At 35.2% G+C, this 21186-nt stretch overlaps 1 protein-coding gene and 1 long non-coding RNA gene across 21 annotated transcripts in view; one reads left to right on the forward strand and one right to left on the reverse strand.

Annotated features, from left to right (window-relative positions):
* Pcm1 (pericentriolar material 1) overlaps positions 1–21186 on the forward strand; it is a 90131-nt gene that overhangs the window by 43987 nt on the left and 24958 nt on the right. For 15 of the 20 annotated variants that reach the window (XM_048330922.1, XM_048330908.1, XM_048330907.1 and 12 more), the window contains 8 exons: positions 2531–2889; positions 8306–8470; positions 10544–10600; positions 13688–13860; positions 14136–14267; positions 17253–17373; positions 18725–18883; positions 19263–19402. In XM_048330922.1, coding sequence (XP_048186879.1) covers positions 2531–2889; positions 8306–8470; positions 10544–10600; positions 13688–13860; positions 14136–14267; positions 17253–17373; positions 18725–18883; positions 19263–19402 — 1306 coding nt within the window. The remainder of the gene's footprint in view (positions 1–2530; positions 2890–8305; positions 8471–10543; positions 10601–13687; positions 13861–14135; positions 14268–17252; positions 17374–18724; positions 18884–19262; positions 19403–21186) is intronic. The other 5 variants (XM_048330909.1, XM_048330927.1, XM_048330924.1 and 2 more) reach the window with 1 other exon arrangement.
* On the reverse strand, positions 4309–20313 carry LOC125339674. The gene is made up of 3 exons (XR_007208582.1): positions 20303–20313; positions 7944–7948; positions 4309–4465 (listed from the first exon to the last, which is right to left on the reverse strand). It is a non-coding gene; the product is annotated as an uncharacterized LOC125339674 (long non-coding RNA).

Here is a 21186-nt window from a genome sequence, read left to right on the forward strand (position 1 = left end):
GCTCAGTGGTAGTGTGTCTGTCTAGCAAGTGTGAGGCTGTGAGTTCAAACTCCAGTACCGCCAAAAAACAATTTTTAGAAACGTGTAATTCACATTATTTTTTCTTTTAACCACATCTTTATGTAATTGTTAAACTTTCAGGTACTATATTACTTTATTCTTAGTTGAATGCCCAATAAAATATCTTTTGTATGCCTGTATTGGGGCTTTAACTCAGGGCCTTAGCTGTTGTACCTTAGCCTTTGCCCAAGGCTGGTTCTCTACCACTTTAGCTAAAGTTCTACTTCCAGCTTTTTAATGGTTAACTAGATCTGAGAGTATCAAAGGCTTTGTTGCATAGGCTGCTTTGAGCTGTGATCCTCATCACAGCCCTTGAATAGCAAGGATTACAGGCATGAGCCACCACCAGTGCCTGGCCAACCAATTTTAGAATTTCAACTTTGCAGTCATCTCTAGGAATGATATGATTAATCTTGGCATGTTGACCTCTTTATTAATTGTCCTGGCCATTTTTTCTTCTTGAGTTGCCATCAGAGCAACAGTTTTTAGTGCAGTTGCTTTTCAGAAAGATGGTTAAGTAAACATTCAGATGGTTGCTGGTGGTGACTGTCATCCTGGCTACTTAGGAACTGAAATCTGAAGATCACAGTTCCAAGCCAACTCAGGAAAAAAAATCCAGAAACTGGAAGTAGAGCACCAGTTGTAGAGCACCAGTCAAGAGTAGGAAACCAAGCTAAAGCAAAAAGCCTTGGGGCACAGCCTCATGCACGAGCGTGCATGCATGCGCGCACACACAAAGTACAGTATTCAAAATTTCATTGAACATGGCTTCCTACCACACATTTTATACTTCATCATTAATAAATGTTTGTTGTTTTGTTGTTGTTTTTTTCTTTTTTGGTTGTGGGGCTTGAACTCAAGGCCTGCTCATTGTCCCTGAGTCTGTTTGTGCTCAAGATTAGCACTCTTTAACACTTGAGCCACAGTGCCACTTTGGTTTTTGAGTAGTTAGTTGGAGATAAGAGTCTCATAGGGGACTTTTCTGCCCATGAACCACTATCCTTTGATCTCAGATCTCCTGAGTAGCTAGGATTACAGGCATGAGCCACCGGCTCCTGGCTTAATTAGTGTTTTATAATACTTGATAATAAAAATTATTCTACTTTTCATTAAGTACTTATTTGGGGCCTGGGGCAGGATATCTTTAAATATTTGACATATTTTAGACTAGCTTTATCTTCCAAAATCTCCACTCTATTAGGTTTCCTGAGTTAAATGCTTAAACATAACAAAATAAAAAGCTTGTAATCTTTAACAGAACTGTTCTTGTAAACTGCTAGGTAGTAAACATTGTAGCTATTTAAGCAGGTAGTCAGTCACTTGTCTGTGCCAATTCCATACAAAAACAGCCATAGACAATCTGTAAACATACAAGTGTGTCTGTGTTCTTGTAACAATTTATAGGCATTGAAATTTAATTTCATAAAATTGGATATTCTTACTTTGATTTTTTTTCCCAACCATTTAAGAATGTAAAACCTAGTCATAGTCCACAAGCCATAAAAACAAGTAATAGTTGAATTTGTCCTGTAAGCTTAGGTTCTAACCCTTGTCCTAAGTTAAACCCTATTAGTCAGTATCTCTCAAACTATTCTTTGGACACTATTGTTACTGTGCTTGATTTCTGTGATGAAAAGTTGTGAACTTCCTGTTCATTATCACATTCAACATAAAGCACACTGGCATATTAAAAGTTCTGAGGGTCAGGTGCTGGTAGTTCCCACCTCTCAGGAGGCTGGGATTTGAGGATCAAAGTTTGAAGCAAGTCTGGGCAGACAAACCTGAAAGAAGATTACCTCCAATTAGCCAGCAAAAGCTGGAAATGGAGGTGTGGCTAAAGTGGCACAGCCCCAACCATGAATGAAAAATGCTAAACAGTGACATGTGGTCCTAGTTCAAGCCTCACCCCAGTAACAGCACAACAACAAAACACACAATTATTCTTTTTTTTTGTTTTTTCTTCCAAATGTAGATCATGAGTGATTATTAAAGGATGCCATACATAGTTTGGTCGATAAAATTTGAGAAATCGCATTAGGCCTGGAGAACTAAACTACTTCAGAGTAGACAAATAGATTACTTGTTGAGTGGCCAATTGTTTACACAAATTCTAGTTCTGTTTAAGAACTTTAGACAGAACAGATTCATGTTTTTTCCAAAAGTTTTTACTATAGCTTTCACAGACCTTCTGTCAACTGTTTGTTTTCCTTCATATTCTTTCTTACTTTCAATTTAATTCCCACTCTTTCCATCATAAATGTTAAGTCTTTGACTTAGAACATTTTTTTAGTGAGAAGGGTCCAAAATTAAAATTTGTAATTTGTAGTTTTTGCACATTTAATGCATACATTTTGAAAATCTTTTATATTTATTGATTTTGTTAAATCTGTTACTTAGTAAATTATAATTTTAGTTTTCAAGAAATACTAAAAAATTTGATAGTGATTTCTGAAATTTTGGTATTGATAAGGAATCAGAAAGAGCCTGAAGAAGAGGTAGAAAACGGCAAGACCCCATGGTTATATGATCAAGAAGGGGAAATAGAAAAACCATTTATCGAGACAGGATTTGCAGTGTCTGTAGAGAAAACTACAAATAGTAACCACAAAAATCAACTAAATACAAGTAGGAGAAGACGCCAGTTTGATGAAGAATCATTAGAAAGCTTTAGTAGTATGCCTGATCCAGTAGATCCAACAACAGTGACTAAAACATTTAAGACAAGAAAAGCATCTGCACAGGCCAGCCTGGCTTCTAAAGACAAAACTCCCAAATCAAAGAATAAGAAGAGGAGTTCCACACAGCCGAAAAGCAGAGTTAAAAATGTTGGTAAGTACTGGGATTTGTTGAATGCTGATCAGAATAAAGATTGGTAACTTTACTCAGGCATGTTGGCTAAATGTGCAGGAACTGAACTTACAGACCTGTTTTAGCATTCAGGTTTTCTTTCTTTCTTTCTTTCCTTTCCTTTCTTTTTTGCCAGTCCTGGGGCTTGAACTCTGGGCCTGGGCACGATCCCGAGGATCCTTTTGCTTAAGGCTAGTACTCTACCGCTTGAGCCACAGGGCCACTACTAGCTTTTCTGCATTCTGTGATTAATTGGAGATAAGTCCCACAGAGTTTCCTGCCCAGCTGGCTTCGAACCGCAGTCCTCAGATCTCAGCCTCCTGAGTAGCTGAGAATGTTATACGTTTCACTGGTGCATGGCAGCTTTTGTTTCTTCTAAAATATTTTCATAAAATATTTCAAATAGATTTTAAAATATTTTTAAACATGCTACTTTCTTTTTTGTGCTCCTTAAATGTACCTTCTCTGTGAATACATAATTACTCTGAGCTTAGCAGGTACTCTCCAAATTTTATGTTAAGAATTTATTATTTTCTGGTTTTACTATTACATCTAGTTTGACACCTGTGTTTAATCATGACTTCTCCCTAAATTCTCAGTGTTTGTGTAAGGGGTTAGCATGCACTAGACAGTGGTTGAACCCAGGGTCTTGGTCTCTTGCTTTGCTTTTTTGCTCAAGACTGGAGCTCTACCACTTGAGCCACACCTCTACTTCTGGCTGTTTGCTGGTTAAACAGAGATAGTCTTTGGAATTGTCTGCTCTGGGCTGGCTTTTAACGTTGATCCTGAGTTCTCAGCCTGCTGAGTAATTAAGATTACAAGTGTGCACTACCAGGAACTTTGTGATTAGTTTAAAGAAATGTGGAGTTAATTTGCTCAATTATATATATGTGTGTGTATATATAATATGATGAAACCTCTTTGTACAATAAATGTACACTATTTTTAAGGTATTTATATTTAAAAGTGTAGTAGAGTGTGTAAGGGCCAGGGAAGAGAAGATCAGAAAGCATTCCAAATTGCATAGTAGCTATAAGAAAAGTAGAGGCAAAGGTATTGTTAGTTTAACAAGAAACCTTGTTTAAACAAAAGAGAGTTGGGAAGAGAAAAGAGGAATTGATAAATTGACCAGCATAATGGTACTTAAATAGCTATCATGAAAGTTAGAGGACAACAATTTTTCTCTTTCACTTTCTCCTTCCTTCCTCTCTCCCTTCCTTCCTTCTTCTTGTAGAGGTGAGGAAGGAACCCATGGTCTTGTACTTATGAGGCCGGCCAGTGCTCTTTCACTGAGCCACAACCCCAAGGGCAGCTATTTTTTTCTTTTTTCTTTTTTTTTTTTTTTAATTTTGCCAGTCCTGGGCCTTGAACTTAGGTCCTAAGCACTGTCCCTGGCTTCCTTTTGCTCAAGGCTAACACTCTGCCAACTTGAGCCACAGTGCCACTTCTGGCCTTTTCTATATATGTGGTGCTGAGGAATCGAACCTAGGGCTTCATGTATACGAGGCAAGCACTCTTGCCACTAGGCCCTATTTACCCAGCCCAAGGGCAGCTATTTCTGTTGTCCTAAATTTACTAGATTTGCAGTATCCTGGCCACCCAGGACTCGTACCCATGACAAGAAAGTCAACAGCACGCAGTCAATTGGGCTAGGAGTCTTTACTTCCAAAAAGACTCCTGCAAACATTGACCCTGGGAAGTGTCCGGGGTACAGGGTCACCGGGTCAATGTCACAGTCCTAGGGCCAAGGATAAAGTGGACTCTCAGCAGCCACCCTCTACTACAGGGGTTTGCCCCTGCTCCAGGTTGCCAGAGCCAAGCCCTAAGGCTGGGATCTTGCTGGGGTCTCCAAGAAGTGCAATATCCTGGCCACCCAGGACTCACAAGAAAGTCACCATCACTCAATCAGACTAGGAGTCTTTATTTAGCTGTATACAGCATCTCCTTACCACCATTGGGATGGTAAAGAACAGCAATGAGCCACTGCAAGACTGAGATTTAAAGGTAGAAACTATGCATTCTACAGCAGGTTGTCACGTAGCAGACGCACTGGGTCAGAGCAAGTCACAAATGGATTAAGCAAGTCCTTTAAAGAAGCAGAATTTCTTGGTCAGGCTGACCTACTATCAACTTTATTTTAAGAATTGTTACACTTTCCCTAATAGCAACTAAGCAAGCATGGGTGGGCTAAAACAATACAGTGCTCAATCATAAGTACATCAGCCTGACGGTCACCATGGCATTTCTTTAACTACTACTATGGTTATTTCTATAATCTATTACTATGATCATTTTTACAATCTGTTACTATGCTTGCTACCTAGATACAGAGAGGAACAAGGGCTACACATATTTTTAAATGTCATATTACAAGGAGCTAGTCTCACGGGTGGGGTGCAGCCCTCTAGCATAATAGAGTCACCAAAATGGAGTTATAGAAGCTAAGAGTAAACTGTAACGCAGTGAAATTTTACAAGCCCTATTGTTTCGAGGAGCTCAGGGGGCTATACTTTTCCTTGGTTTTCACAGATTGAATCATTTACTTATATATTTATACATGGCTTTTGCACATGTTAATAGTTTTCCATAAATTGCCTGCTAAATATTCTGTTTTTTGCCCAGGATCGTAATGTATTTTAATTTTTAGAAGATCTGTTTGCATAAAATATATATTACATATGAGATTCTAATTCTTGCTTGTTACTCCCCAATAAAGATTGACGTGAAGTAGATACAGTTAGACCAGACAAGACTTGACAAATTTGGCTACTAATAAACGGGGGGAGGTTATGTAGTTCATACACTTCATTAGATAGGCAAAGACAGAAGAATAGCCAAAGGTTCCAACTCCCTGTTCCTTGATCCCATGCTTAAAGAAAAAGCAGTGAAGCAAAAGAAGCAAGACAACATTTGTAACATAAGGAAGAGGATAACCTGCTTGCTGCTTAAGGAGTTAGTTCAAGCTATACTGCAACTAAGCTATTTTCTAGTCTCAGCAATGAAACAAAAAGGTCTCAGGTTTCAGCAGAATATAAGAGGAAATGAGAAACTGTCTCCTGAAAGTCTCCTAGGGTGAGAAGGGGGCAAATAGAAAATAGCCACAGAGCAAGTCTGTATTCTGGGAAGGGAATATGACCTTTAGTCAAGACTTACCTGCCCAGGAGAAAAAAAGGGGTGTAAATACACTTAATTAGAAAAGGCCTGAATTCTAGAGATAAAGTAAAAATATCCTATTTTTACACAGAACAAATTACATGCAAAAAGAAAAAAGTCAAGCAATCTTAATTTCCAAAGAGTCGAGTAACTAATATAACAATCAAAAAGGGGGATGACAAAGTAGAGTATAGTACAGACCTCTGTAATAATTATAATCCCAGGATTCAGGAGGTCAGCCTGGGTTGTGTACCTAGACCTGTTTCAAAAAACAAAACCAAGGGCTGGGAATATGGCCTAGTGGCAAGGGTGTTTGCCTCTATACAAGAAGCCCTGGGTTCGATACCCCAGCACCACATATATAGAAAATGGCCAGAAGTGGCACTGTGGCTCAAGTGGCAGAGTGCTAGCCTTGAGCAAAAAGAAGCCAGGGACAGTGCTCAAGCCCTGAGTTCAAGGCCCAGGACTGGCAAAAATAAATAAATAAATAAAATTTAAAAAAACAAAAACAACAAAACCAAGTGATGGGCCCACAACTCAAGAATCCTTTACTCATCCAAAGACCTTTTACCTATCAGGATGAAAAGAATATAGTTGTGTATCTAGAAACAACATATGACTCATAGAGTTGCTTTTTATATAACAACTCTATGTTGGTATGAGAATATTTTAATTAAACAGGCAGATCTCACTAAATTCAAGAAAAAATATTAATAAATCTACCAGTGTGTTAAAGGAATAGACAGTTGTCATTAGAATTAATTTCAGAAACGTAATCAAGGTTTGCTAACAGGAAATTTTGAACATAATTTATTATTAAAAAAAAACTAAAGAACAAAAGTCAAAGTAGTAGGTTAGATAAAATTGAAAACATAGGCATAAGAAAGCAGTTATGTAAATATAATAAAGTAGATAGCCAGTACTTATAAATACCACTGTAAATGGAAACATTGTGAAGAGACAGCTATCAGAATTAGGGAGAAAACATAACCAAGGACACTTTTACCACCACCTCTAGTCAGAACTGTTCATAAACATTATGACTAGTAACTAAATAATTAGAATAAATATTAGAGAAAAAGAAATAACTTTACAGTGGTAATTTTGTATAATGAGAGAGCCTGAGAAATTACTAGAATTAACAAAATAAGCAAAGTGACTACATACTATAGAATACATATGCAGTTGTTTGTTAACCAGGGAAGTAGTGAGTCTATAAGATTGGAAGCTGGGTATTGATGGCTCACACATGCAGTCTCAGGCGATCTGAAGCCCTCCCTGAGCAGGAAAGATCGTAAGACTCAATCTACAAAATAACCAGCAAAATGTAGGGCTGGAATGGTAGAGCTTCATTCTAGTAAAATTGAGCCTGAGTCCAAACTCTGGTTCTGAAAAAAAAAAACACGAAAGAAGGCATTAGTCCAAAATTAAATACTTTTAATTTTATTCCACTTCACACCCCCATTTGTTTTCAAATCCCCCCCCCCCAAAAAAAGTTCCCATAGCTTAGATAAAAGTTAACTACAGAAGAACAATCAATAACAGGGAGCTAGGTAGGACTTGCCTTACCAGATTATTAAACATGCTATATAACTTCTGTGACTTAAAGAATGAAAATAGCATTGAAATAGATAAGTGGAACAGATAAAATGTCCAAAAGTAAAACCCAGTGAATGAGTAGTATTTTAACCAATATGCATTCATTTTAATTCAGTGGACAGAGAGTAGGCTATCCACGTAGAAAAAAAGACATTGAATTCCTATCTTGAACCATAGAGTAAAAGGAAAATATAATAGAGTATATATATATTATGAGTAGGTAAAGTCCTTTTACAACAAGTGATTTCACACAAAAAGGTCATTAAGAATGGAAGACATTTAACTAACACTACTCTTTATTGTGAATATTTGTATAGATTGGGTGTGATTTTTTTTCTATATTTCCTAACATTGAAAAATCATTAAGTAGATTTTGGTTGAGAATTTGGGTCCTGTAAGATATACTTTATATTGTAGGTTGGAATGTATTCACTAAGGTGACTATTCAAGTATGGTGAGTTGTTAGGATTTATTACTGTTACTCTTGTTTCCAAATTTATCTCCAAGACATACTAGTTTGCATTCTGTTTCTTCAAGGCTTTCAAAGCATTCTATGCTGAGTTAATTGTACTATTTTCACTGTAGAAATGTTTCCCTTTAACTTACATTAAGTTGCAGCTGTCACTTTTTTGTTGTTTAAATCAAGGATATGAAAGTGCCAGTGTGTCTAGCACATGTGAACCTTGCAAAAGTCGGAGTAGACATACAGTCCAGACTGAAGAGCCTGTTCAAGCAAAAGCATTCAGCAGAAAGAATCATGAGCACCTGGAAAAAATAAGAAAATATAGTAGGTCTACAGAAATAACTTCAGGTATGCTTTTTTTCTTTGTTTCCTTTGACTTAAGGTTAGATATGAACAGCTCTATTAAGTCAAGTTTTAAAACTAGACTCTTACACATTGCTACTGTGTGAGATTTTGTAGTAGATATTATGTGCATACGTTTTTATTAAATGAAGAAAAGGTAACATTAAAGTTGGACATTAATGTTTGTAATACTGAAAACCTTATCTAAATAAGAATTAATATGCAATATCATATTCCTCTGACTAAAACCTTTGGCTTCACCATGCCTGGTATGTTAATGTACAGCATAAAGTACACCTGATAGTAGCTGTCACCTTTTTTTTTCCTTTCAGTATGTCTAGCATATGAAGTATTTCAAACATACTTCAAAATACATGACTACAGAGGAATTGGTTTTTCTTGCCTTTCTAGATTCATTCCTTATCATCCTCTTGCCTAGACCTTTTCTTTCAGTAGTGTTGAACCAGAGCTTTTACTTGGCTCTTATGTTACTTTGTACCTCGAGTTGTCTTTTCTACTTCAAGTCCTTTATTGCCCTTTGTAAGCCCTATCCACAGGTAGATTCCATACAATTTTAATTGTAGAACCCTGAAATTGTATCGAATTCATACGGAATAGCTTTCTCTTTCTCTGCCTGAGTAAATCTGTTTTGTTACCTTTATCACATTATGTAGTATTTACCTATTTAAATTTCTTTGTCACCTTTTTGAGACCGTTGGTGACAGGTAGTGCATTTGTATACTTTTGTCTTAAATGTCAGTTAATACCTGATACACATAGTAGACCCTTAAGAAATTACTTGTTAAATGAATGTATTTGCCATCATTTTAGTTTAAATACGGTACTTATTTATCAAGAACAAGTGTTTCTAAAGGAATATGCAGAGAGCATCAGCAAATAAATACTCAGTTTCATTTGTGTTAAGATTTTGGTGAAAATTATATCAGCTATCATTTGTTTCATGCTTAATTATTTAAATTTTTTAAAGAATTATTTATGCACGGCATTTGATTCTTAAAATGCTGCATTGGTTTTTATTCTTCAGATGAGGAATTAAGAGGTGAAGAATATCTATCTGTTTTGTTTTCTCTTTTCACCCTGACCGCTAATATAAATTGGTAAAACTTTTCTAGAAAGATTCAAAAGTCATTGTAATTGTGTTCTTGTTCGAATCCATCTTATGGAAACAGAAGTAGAAAAAAAAAATCAGGATTTAGTAATCCCTGAACAGTGTGATTCCAACTATGTATAAACAAAATGTGAATGAATAATGACTGGAAGAAAATGAAAAAAAATGTTAATTGTGTTTTTACAATCTTTAACTTCATCTATATTTTTTTAAACTTACGTGAATACCTTTGTTAACTTTTGTTATTAGGTCAGAAGCATCACCTTTGTATTTAAATAACTTCCTTAAAGTTACATTGCTAGTAAATGCTAACATTTTTAAGTCCAGGATCCTTTTGATAGAAATAACAACTCTATTATCTCAGATCCAGAATTTTAGCAAAATATTACTAAGTTGCAGTGTTATCAGAAACTAAACATTGGATTGGAAGAAAGGCACTAAATTGAAAGGCTTAGTAAAAAAACTATGTTACTTAAATAATTGATACAGTATTTCATACCTCTTTACTGAAAAAAGTAATTGACTATTAATGACAAAAATGTTTTAATTAGTATAAAGATATACATCATATCTTAAAAATGTATTTTTTTATCTTAACCACCACCCTAAAATTATATCTTTGATTTATTGTTACTCTACCTATCATATGTCATTATTAAAAATGAAGCATTTATCAGGAGCTACAGGAAGTTCGCCTTAATATATATGCTTCAAAAAAGGATAGTTTATTATTATAGTAATCATTACAATAATATATTTATAGGGAACCTTTTGAAATTCCTTCTAATGAGATTTATTTGAAATAGAGCATAAACTGTAATACTTTGATAACATTTCACTTCAGGCAAGCAACTCTTTTTTAAATTTTGCTTACTTCTTTTTTCTTCACTTACTCATAGACCTACTCATACACATTTTATATTCATCCTTATGCCTGCCCTTTCCTACAGCACAAGCTAGGAGAATACTACAGTCTAACAGAAATGCATGCAATGAAGCGCCACCAGGTAACAGTGTGCTTAGTTTTGGTGTCCACTTTAGTTAATTTTTTTCCATTGATGCTAAAAATCTAAATACTCTTCTGATACTTTTTAGATATATATATATATATGTTATGTTTTTCATAAAAATGAAAAAGTTCATACTGGTAAAATCCTGAAACCTTCCATTTATAATTTGTGTAAAATTGGCTGCTTTTCTAGTTTTATATTAGTGTGTGAAACCATTTGTTAAGGGTAGTAGATTTTTTACATTTCTTAAATTTTTAAAAGCACTGATATTTAAGAATATATAAAGAAATATGATAAAGATCATGGAAAATTAGAAAGATTCCAAGTGCTAATTTATTATTTAATAGAGTTGTGATTCAAATTTTAAAAAAATTCCTTAAATCCTTTTAAAGCTATATATCTAAAAAATAAAAGCCTGTTTGAAACTGTATAAGACTCTAAAGAAAATAAGAGTCTACATCTGACAGTAATGAATATATCAGTTGTAATTTCAAGTAAAAGAACTCTGAAAATTATACAAAATCAAGATTAGATCAGCAAAACCTGAGATTAATTTATAAACTTGCTGTCACTTAACTACAGAAGAGAGAGTTGAAGGTTGTGATTGGCAAAAATCTTTCATTTTAATTTTCAATGATGTATAATTTAGAGTGCTATTTGTTGTTCCTGGGGCTTGTACTCTGGGCTTAGGTGCTGTCCCTGAGCTCTTCAGCTCAAGGCTAAACTTGAGCCACAGCACCACTTCTGGTTTTCTGGTGGCTAACTGGAGATAAGAGTCTCACAAACTTTCCTGCCAGAGCTGGCTTTGAACCCCAATCCTCAGATCTTAGCCTCCTGAGTAGCTAGGATTACAAGCATGAGCCACCCAGAGCCCAGCTAGAGTCCTAATTTTATTAAATACCAAACTACTAAAGAAATTATAAAGTATACTGTGGTTTTCTTAGCTTTAGAACAAACCTTTTAAAAATCAAACAACTATGGTCAATAAATAAATGGAAGTTTGCATATTAAATCATATTTTGATCTTGTTTTTTTTCTGTAAGTAGTAATTTTTTTACAAAAAGATAAGTTGGGTTCTTATTTATAGTAACTCACTTTTGTAGTATGTCACAAGTGAACATTTAAACATTAGCAGAGATGCCCTGGGTTCGATTCCCCAGCACCACATATATAGAAAATGGCCAGAAGTGGCGCTGTGGCTCAAGAGGCAGAGTGCTAGCCTTGAGCAAAAAGAAGCCAGGGACAGTGCTCAAGGCCTGAGTCCAAGGCCCAGGACTGGCAAAACACACACACACAAAAAAAAAAAAAAAATTAGCAGAATAATTTTAATGTATTTACATAATATATCTTATGAATAATATTAATTAAAAAGTAATGTTTAATTTATTTAATAAATGGTATTTCTTTTATACTTACAAAGTGTAGCAGAAAGATAAGAAAGTTGCATGGTTTTAAAAGTTGTTTTATGCTTATGGAATTTGGGGACCCCCAAAATATTACATTATTTAGTTACCACTTAGTAGAAATTTTTTTGGTAAAGAACATTTGTTTGTCTGTTTCTTACCTTTCTTGCAAAAATGAATTAAATTTTTATGTTTGCCACACACTTTTTTTTTGTTGTTGTTGTTTGTGGGGCTTTAACTCAGGGCATTGGCACAGTCCCTGAGCACTTTTACTCAAGTCTAGCATTCTACCACCTAGATCCATAGTTCCACTTCTGGTTTTCTGGTGATTAGTTGAAGGGTAAGAATCTCAACCAGGATTTTCTTGCTGGGGCTGGCTTTGAACTACGGTCCTCAGATCTCAGCCTCCAGAGTAGCTAGGATTACAGGTGTGAACCACCAGTGCCCAGCTTCACACATACACACACACACACTTTTAAAAAGCACAATATACTAAAATTTCAACATATATGTCTTAGAAACTGATTTTTATTAGGTATTTGACAGAATTTTTTGTGTGTATGTGTTTGTGTGTGCTCTTGCTGGGGCTTGAACTCGGCCTGGGCGGGTGCTCTCCCAGAGCCTTTTTGCTCAAGGCTAACACTCGAGCCACACAGTCCCACTTCTGGCATTTTGGTAGCTATTGGAGAGTCTCACAGACTGTCCTGCTGAGTTAGCTGTGAGCTTCTTCAGTAGCTAGGATTACAGGCATGAACCAGCTTATTTTAGAAAATTTATGGTTTAGATAGTTAGGGCTACTTTGTGATTACTCCTCTGGCCCCCAACCCCTGATTCCTGATTTTTACCCTTTCAGAGTATGGGGCTGGTTGTATTGCTCAAAACTAAGAGTGATAGGCAGATTTTGAGAACTTTGCACTGAACACAATGTCTTTGTGTGTATGTGTGTGTACATACATATATATACACATATTTGTATAATAGTAAATTTACTTGTAAGTTATAATTAGACATTATCAACTTTTCTGAGTTGTAAATGAGATTTGAGAATTAATAGCTTTAACTAGATAGAACTTAAAATAGTAGTACTTATCAGCAGTACTTTGGTTTTGGACTAAAAAGTGCTATGCAAGCATATTACCATTTAAGCCACCCCCAGCCCTGAAGTCTTTTCTTGTGATGATGTTCATATTAGCAAAAAACATAAAATCATTTCAGCTTAGCTTGTTTGATTCAAATAGTGAAGGATTTTTCACTGGTTAGTCATACTGAGTATGTAAAAATGCTAATTTGTGTGTGTGTGTGTGTGTGTGTGTGTGTGTGTGTGTGTGTGTGTGTTTTGAGAAAGGGTCTTGTTTGACATACACAGACCTCAGATTTATGCCCTTCTTACCTTAGCCTCCCTGTTGCTGAGATTATATAATGATATACCACCACACAGGGTGAGATATTTAAATTGAGAAACAAATAGGATTTTAAGTAGTACTAGGTAATATTATCCATGAATTTAAATATTCCATTAATATATAATATTTACATGGCTATTTTCATAAGTTTAACTTGATAATTTTAAATATTCTTTAAAAGTTCTTAAATAGAATTGTGTTCTGATTGTTAATTGAAAGCTTAGATTAATGACATAGATTACTAGAAAATTGTCATGGAGATGTTTTGTATTTTCCAGAAACTGGGAGTGATTTTTCCATGTTTGAAGCATTGCAGGATACTATTTATTCTGAAGTAGCTACATTAATTTCTCAAAATGAGTCTCGTCCACATTTTCTTATTGAACTCTTCCATGAGCTTCAACTACTTAATACAGACTACTTGAGACAGAGGGCTTTATATGCATTGCAGGTATCTGATAACATTTTCTGTGCCTTGTTATGTTACTTCATTGTTTATATCTGGTTACTTTCTTAGTCCATAAGTGTTTTGATTTTTTTGGCAACTTTTTTTTCTATATCTGAAATAGCTTTTTAGTCTTCTGTGAACAGTTTTTCCAGGTTTTCCCCTTTGGTATGATTTCTTCACACTTAACCTAACAAATGAGAAGTATTGAATCATTACGTTTTAAATTTGCAACATACATTTGATATTAAGCAGTAATGTCAAATTTCCTTATTATATAGGACATAGTATCCCGACATATTTCTGAAAGTGATGAAAAAGATGGAGAAAATGTGAAATCTGTAAACTCCGGTACTTGGATAGCATCAAACTCAGAACTTACTCCCAGTGAAAGCCTGGCTACTACTGATGATGTAAGATGATGATGATAAGTGAAATATAGGCATGTCAGTATAGAGTAAACAAAAGTTAGAGTATTGTCAAATTGTGATATCTTAAAAAATAGATATGAGTGTAATGCATTATTTTATTTTCAGGGAAAAGTGTAAATTACAATTAAAATATACCATGGACACCAAAAATTAGGTGTTAATGGTAAAGTATAAGGTCCAAAATAGCCATGTTTGTGTATATCTCTTCCACAAGATAGGAGCTTTTTTAAATCATATTTTTATTATTTTTAAGTAGTTGTATAAATTAGGAAGGGCTAACTTAACAGACATTTAATAACTAGGTATCTGTTGTATTTCAAAATATGTAAGCCAAACCAATTTTAATAATAATTTTCAAGTAGTACATGATAAATCAGGTCAAAAGCTTGGGCAGAAGTAAATCATCCTAGTAATAAATGTTATTGAATACATTTTTACTTGAGGATTTTTTTTTAATGAAACAAAAAGGACTTGGAGAAGACATGATGAGGAGAATGGTAGATATTTACTAGTGTCGTCCATATAGTATTCAGTATTCAGTTAATTGAAAGACTGAGTGATAAAGTACTAGGATTCTGAAGAGATATAATTGTAGCACCTAGAGATCCACATGTAAGAATAATTGCTTAGCAAGTAGCTGCTTATAGGTAGAAAGTTGGAATAATATCATAATGTCTTCTGACATGTTTCTCCAAAAGATCATTTTGTGAATTTTTGCTGTTAAACTCACATTGAAAACAATACTAGGTGTACTAGGGTTTACAGGGCATTGAAATAGCTTGGAGAGAAGTCTGTTCATAAATATCTTTCTAAGAAATTCTGTGTTTTATCTCCAGTGCCTACCTTTTTAATCCAAGTGTCATCATTTCTAGATACAGCATAGCAAATTTTGAAAAATTGACGATATTTCAAGATAAAACTAACATGATCAAGTTTTAAATTTAAAATGTAAAGACAGTGTACTACTTGCTAAATTGAGACTCAGTATAAATAATTATATTACTTTTGTCACTCTATTTCATTTTGGTACCCAGGGTATTATATATACATTTATCTGAATTAGGGAAGGGAAGGGGAACATCAAAATGGTGAAACAAAGGAAAAAAGGTTAACTAATGCAACAGTGATGCTCACAGACCGTATGTTGGAAATTCACTGTACAACTTCGGGGCAGGGGGATTGGGGAGGAGGGAAGGTGGGAGAAAAATGAAGGAGGCAACAAGTATGACAAGAAATGTACTCACTACCTTACGTATGCATCTGTAACCCCTCTGTACATCGCCTTGATAATAAAATTAAAAAACAAAGGGGAAAAAAAACTACACAAAAGAAAAGAAAATTCTCTTTACTTTTCTGCCAAAGCTGAAATTCAGCATTAAGGTCAACATCTTTTTTTTTAGTGCCATTTAATCAGCATCTGTGGCACACTATCCATTGTTCTTACTCACATCTGGAGCAACACTTGGGCTTGTCACCATGGTGGGACATTAAAAGATCAGTAGCTAGCAGAAAAGAAGACAAAACAAAACCACACATCATGCATACAGATAGATGAGACACCCTTGTTATACCATATTCAAGATTAGTTTGAAATGACATCAAGTCCTATTAAAGCTAAACCTATAAAATTAAAAGAAAATAGGAAAAAACATTCATGGGCAATGATTTCTTAAGACATAAAAAAGTTTTATACATGAAAATATTGTTAGATTCCATGAAAATGAAAGCTTTGTGCTTTTCAAATGTTTATTATCAAATTTATTATTTTATTATTATATATGTGATGAATGGTTTTTAGCTGCATTATATAAAGAATTTTACAACTCACTTTTAAGACAACTCAGCAAAACAGTGGAAAAGAGATTTGGACAGATACTTTATGAAAGAACATATGAATGGCTAGAATGTAAATTAAAACCATGTGAGATGTCACCATGAACCTATTAGAATGGCTGAAACTTAAAAGATTGACAATAAATATTGAAGAGAATGTGGAACAGTTAGTACTCTTGCCGTGCTTATGGTAATGTAAATTACATAAGTACTTTGGAAAGCAAATTTGGTTGTTTCTAAGTTAAACATAAACTGGCATGAGACTTAAGTAATTCTCAATTATTCATCTGATAAATGTTTTTTCTGACATACACATATATATTCCCACAGAAATACTTGGACTCTAATGTTCATACCATCTTTTAGTTAGGACAGCTTCAAACTGTAGAATATCAACAGACAGATGATTAATTAAACTTGTATGTTCATCCTTACAGCAAAATATGATATAACAATTAGAAATAATGAACTATTAAAATAGCATCATGAATTAATATCAGAAACAGTGGAAAACATCATGCTGAAGAAAATACACTATTTGCTAGAACTAATAAGGTTAGTCTGCAGTGATAGACATATGAGTGGAATGTGTTGGAGATTAATTGTAGAAGGGTACAAAGGAGCTTTCTAGGGTGATAGACGAGGTCTTTAAAGAAGCTGGCTACAGGGGCCTGGGAATATGGCCTAGTGGCAAGAGTTCCTTGCATACATGAAGCCCTGGGTTCGATTCCCTAGCACCACACATAGAAAATGGCCAGAAGTGGCGCTGTGGCTTAAGTGACAGAGTGCTAGCCTTGAGCAAAAAGAAGCCAGGGACAGCAGGGACAGTGCACAGGCCCTGAGTCCAAGCCCAGGACTGGCAAAAACAAAACAACAACAACAAGAAGCTAGCTACATGACTATGTACATTTGTTGAAACTCAGCAAAGTACACACAAAAATGAATGCAATTATGAGAAAAGATGCCCTGCAAGGTTACTAATGTTTCTATGACTATTCAACACTTAATAACTGGTTGTAGTACAGTCCTGTTTGCATGCAACACTCATGTAACTTACGAATATGTTTTAGGTGCATATTTGTATGCAAATAGTTTCTGTATTTTATCTTTAATATTTATAAAATTTTGTAACAGGAAACTTTTGAGAAGAACTTTGAAAGAGAAACACATAAAATAAGTGAGCAAAACAATGCTGATAATGCTAGTGTCATGTCTGTATCTTCAAATTTTGAACCTTTTGCAACAGATGATCTAGGTAAGCATAATATATTTATCATTTTAGCACAACTTTAAGTTGTATTCTTGAATTGAAACTTAAAAGATAATACATGGCTCCTAAAACATAGACATAAAGATGTCTATTATGTTAAACTGAGGACTCTTCAGGACTCTGAACCTGGGCCAGATCACCTAATGTTTATGACTGAGATACTAATGAAGTAGAATTCTTACCTACTTTGCTCTGTTCTTGGGAAAAAATATATACATACTACTGCCAACCACAAATAACAAAGCTCATCCATTGTAAAGAAAAGTTATTCTGGCTAGTTCTTTAATTTTCTTTTGTTTTTCTTTCTGAATGATTTGCTGCATATGCATTGCTTGTTTCTTTATCTTACTGAATTTTTTTCAGACCGTTTTTTTACAACTTGCTTTGTCAGAAGTAGACATAGTAGGTAGCTGTAATCTTAGCTACCCAAATGTCTGTGATTGGGAAGATTGCAGTTCAGGGCTACCCAGGCATAACGTTTTGTTTTTTTTGTTTTGTTTTGTTTTTGCCAGTCCTGGGCCTTGAACTCAGGGCCTGAGCACTATCCCTGGCTTCCTTTTGCTCAAGGCTAGCACTCTGCCACTAGAGCCACAGCGCCACTTCTGGCCATTTTCTGTATATGTGGTGCTGGGGAATCGAACCCAGTGCCTCATGTATACCAGGCAAGCTCTCTTGCCACTAGGCCATATCCCCAGCCCCAGGCATAACGTTTATGGGGCCCTATCTCAACCAATAAAAAGCTGAACATAGTGCATACCTGTCTTCCTAACTTAAGAGGTAGTATAAATAGGATGATTGAAATCCAGGTCAAGCTGGTCATAAATTCAAATTAGAAACATAACTAAAGCCAAAAGTACTGGGAATATGATTCAAGTGGAAGACTGCCTGCCTAGCAAGGCCCTAAGTTGAAACCTCAATACTGCCCTCAAAAAGAGAGAAAATCTTTTTTTTTTTCTGCTTCCCTTATTTACTTCTGTTTAATAGGATTACTTTCCTCAGAATTTGCCTAACATTTTAGCATGATTTCGTTTTACTGCTTTAAGTAAACAACTGATAATAGTGAAATAGATGTGGCCTCCATAGTGTAAAATAACCTGAAGTCGAACGTCTGCTGCTTTACTTAACTAGTTGTAAAATTTGGGGCAAGTTACTTAGGTAAGAAGCTGGTATCATAAGATTATTTAAGGATTAAGTAAATAAATTGAGGATATACATGAAGCACATAGTGTCTAGAACTTGTTAAAATGCTAGCTTTTCTTATCAGATAATGTTTTTTGAAAAGTAGATGGAAAGACTACTTTTGCATATTTTAGAAATATTTCTATTCCAAATGCAGGTAACACTGTGATTCACTTAGATCAAGCATTAGCCAGAATGAGAGAATATGAACGTATGAAGACTGAGGTTGACAGTAATTCAAATATGAGATGCACCTGCAGAGTTGTTGAGGATGAAGATGCTGCTGCCACCACCTCTGCAGATAATAATTTAGATGGTGTGTGTGTGTGTTTAATTGATTAGAAGTTATAATCATAGTTGCATATAAAAAAAAGTGAAAATCCAGCCAGACATTGTAGTCTATTGCTTATGCTCAGGAAACTGGGGCAGGAGGATGTTGAGCACTACCCTGTCATATATACAAAGACCTTTATCTCAAAAAAAAAAAAGTGAAAGGCCCTATTTGATGTATAGTTGATAATACAGGTTTTATTACTGCTTTCTTTCACTTATTATGACTGCTACAGCTACATAGATTTTTTTCCTTGTATTTTTTAACTTAAAGTTATCATAACTTGATATTTTTAAATGTCATAAAAATGCATGTATATAATGATTTAGGCTTTGTTTTACTAATGTATTATTTTTCTGAAAAATAGAAACTCCCATCGTTGAAAATTGTAGTTCACAACCACCTATAAGTGAGGTTTCTACTGTTAAATGTCCTAGAATTGATACTCAGCAACTGGACCGGCAAATTAAAGCAATTATGAAGGAAGTCATTCCTTTTTTGAAGGTAAATAATTCTTTAAAATAACCTTGCTGTGTTTTCTGATTCATGGGGAAGACTTCCTTGTAGTAAAATACAGATAAAACAGAAGAAAAACTATTTCCCATAATTTTGTCATCTTGACAAAATAGGATCTCAGAGGAAACAAATGATCCTCAGTGGCATTATAAAGGAGGACTAATCTTACAGATGTTCAAGGTGAAAGGAAAGGAGAAACATAGGTAACTGGAAAACATAGGAAAGATACATGGCAGATAGCAAGAGATAGATAGCAGACATAATACAAAGGAGCTTCTTACCGAGAAAATGCCATAGTGACAGGTGGGATTCCAAGGAGGTATTGAGGAAGGAAAAAGGAGCCTCTACTCAGGCTATAAGAGAATCTTTAACTACAGAAAGAACTTAAGAACAACTCAATGTAACATGTACTTAGATCATATTCACTCATTCATCTGGTGTCATTGGCTTACCCCTGTAATCCTACCAATTCAGGAGACTGAGATCTGCCCGAGCAAAAGTCCATGAGAACTCTTTCTGTTTGTCTTTTTGTTTGTTTGTTTTTGGTACTGGGGATCGAACCCAGGACATCGCACTTGCTAGGCAAGCGCTTTGCCACTGAGCTACATCCCAGCTCTCATGAGAACTCTTATCTCTGTTAAACCACTCAGAAAAGGCTGGGAGTGGCACTATGGCTCAAGTTGTAGAGCACTAGCCATGAGCACAAAAAAGTTCAGGGATAGCACCTGGGACCTAAGTTCACTCTTACTGAGTTTTACAGGGTGTTGGCCTTGGGTTTGGTAATACTGGGATTTGAGTCAACACCTTATTGACATAGCTTTTGAATAGGGTTGTGGGACCATAATTCTCCTATTTACACTTCCTTAAAATTGGGATGTCAAGGCTCACTTCATTACATCTAGCCTTTACTGGTGAGATGAGGTTTCATGAATTTTGTACCCTAGGGCTGGCCCCCTACCATAATCATCCCAATCTCTGCCACTTGAATAGCCACAGTATAGGTGGAAGCTATCATAGCCCCTCACAGGTTGCATTATTCTATTTTCACATGTGTGTATTCTAGGTATTCAACACTGTGCCTGGCACCAATTAATCGGTTTTTCCCATTCCCATTCGCTGTCTCTTGATTCTGGCAATTGTTGCCTTTCCTCTACAGGAGCTTTTTAATTTGATAAAATACCATTTACCAATTTTTTAATTTTCTCAGTCTGCTATTAAGAGTTTATTCAAGGGGCTGGGAATATGACCTAGTGGCAAGAGTGCTTGCCCTGTATACATGAAGCCCTAGGTTCTATTCCTCAGCACCACATATATAGAAAAAGCCAGAAGTGGTGCTGTGGCTCAAGTTGTCAGAGTGCTAGCCTTGAGCAAAAAGAAGCCAGGGACAGTGCTCAAGCCCTGAGTCCAAGCCCCAGGACTGGCAAAAAACATATATATATAATAAAATCCCCATGAGTTTATACAAAAAAGTGTTAATCTATAAACCTTTAAAGGGTTTCCCCAAGTGGTTTCAAAGTTTCAAGATTTTGATCAATTTGATCTTTTTGAATTAAGCTCTTGAACTTCTGAAGACAGGAACTTTTTTGTGGTTGCGTTATTTTCCAGTTACTTGCTTTGACGTGAACTTTTAAAAAATGAGCCTAAATCAACTTTAGGGATTAATATGTTTAGCCACCTCATTTTATAGATTTATTCAACCAGGAAAAAAAAATCTGACCTCAGGAATGTTATTGTACTTAAATGACTTTATTAGAAGTAAAATAGAAACCTTG

Source organism: Perognathus longimembris, chromosome 21 (genome assembly GCF_023159225.1).
Source record: "Perognathus longimembris pacificus isolate PPM17 chromosome 21, ASM2315922v1, whole genome shotgun sequence".
Taxonomy (NCBI): domain Eukaryota; kingdom Metazoa; phylum Chordata; class Mammalia; order Rodentia; family Heteromyidae; genus Perognathus; species Perognathus longimembris.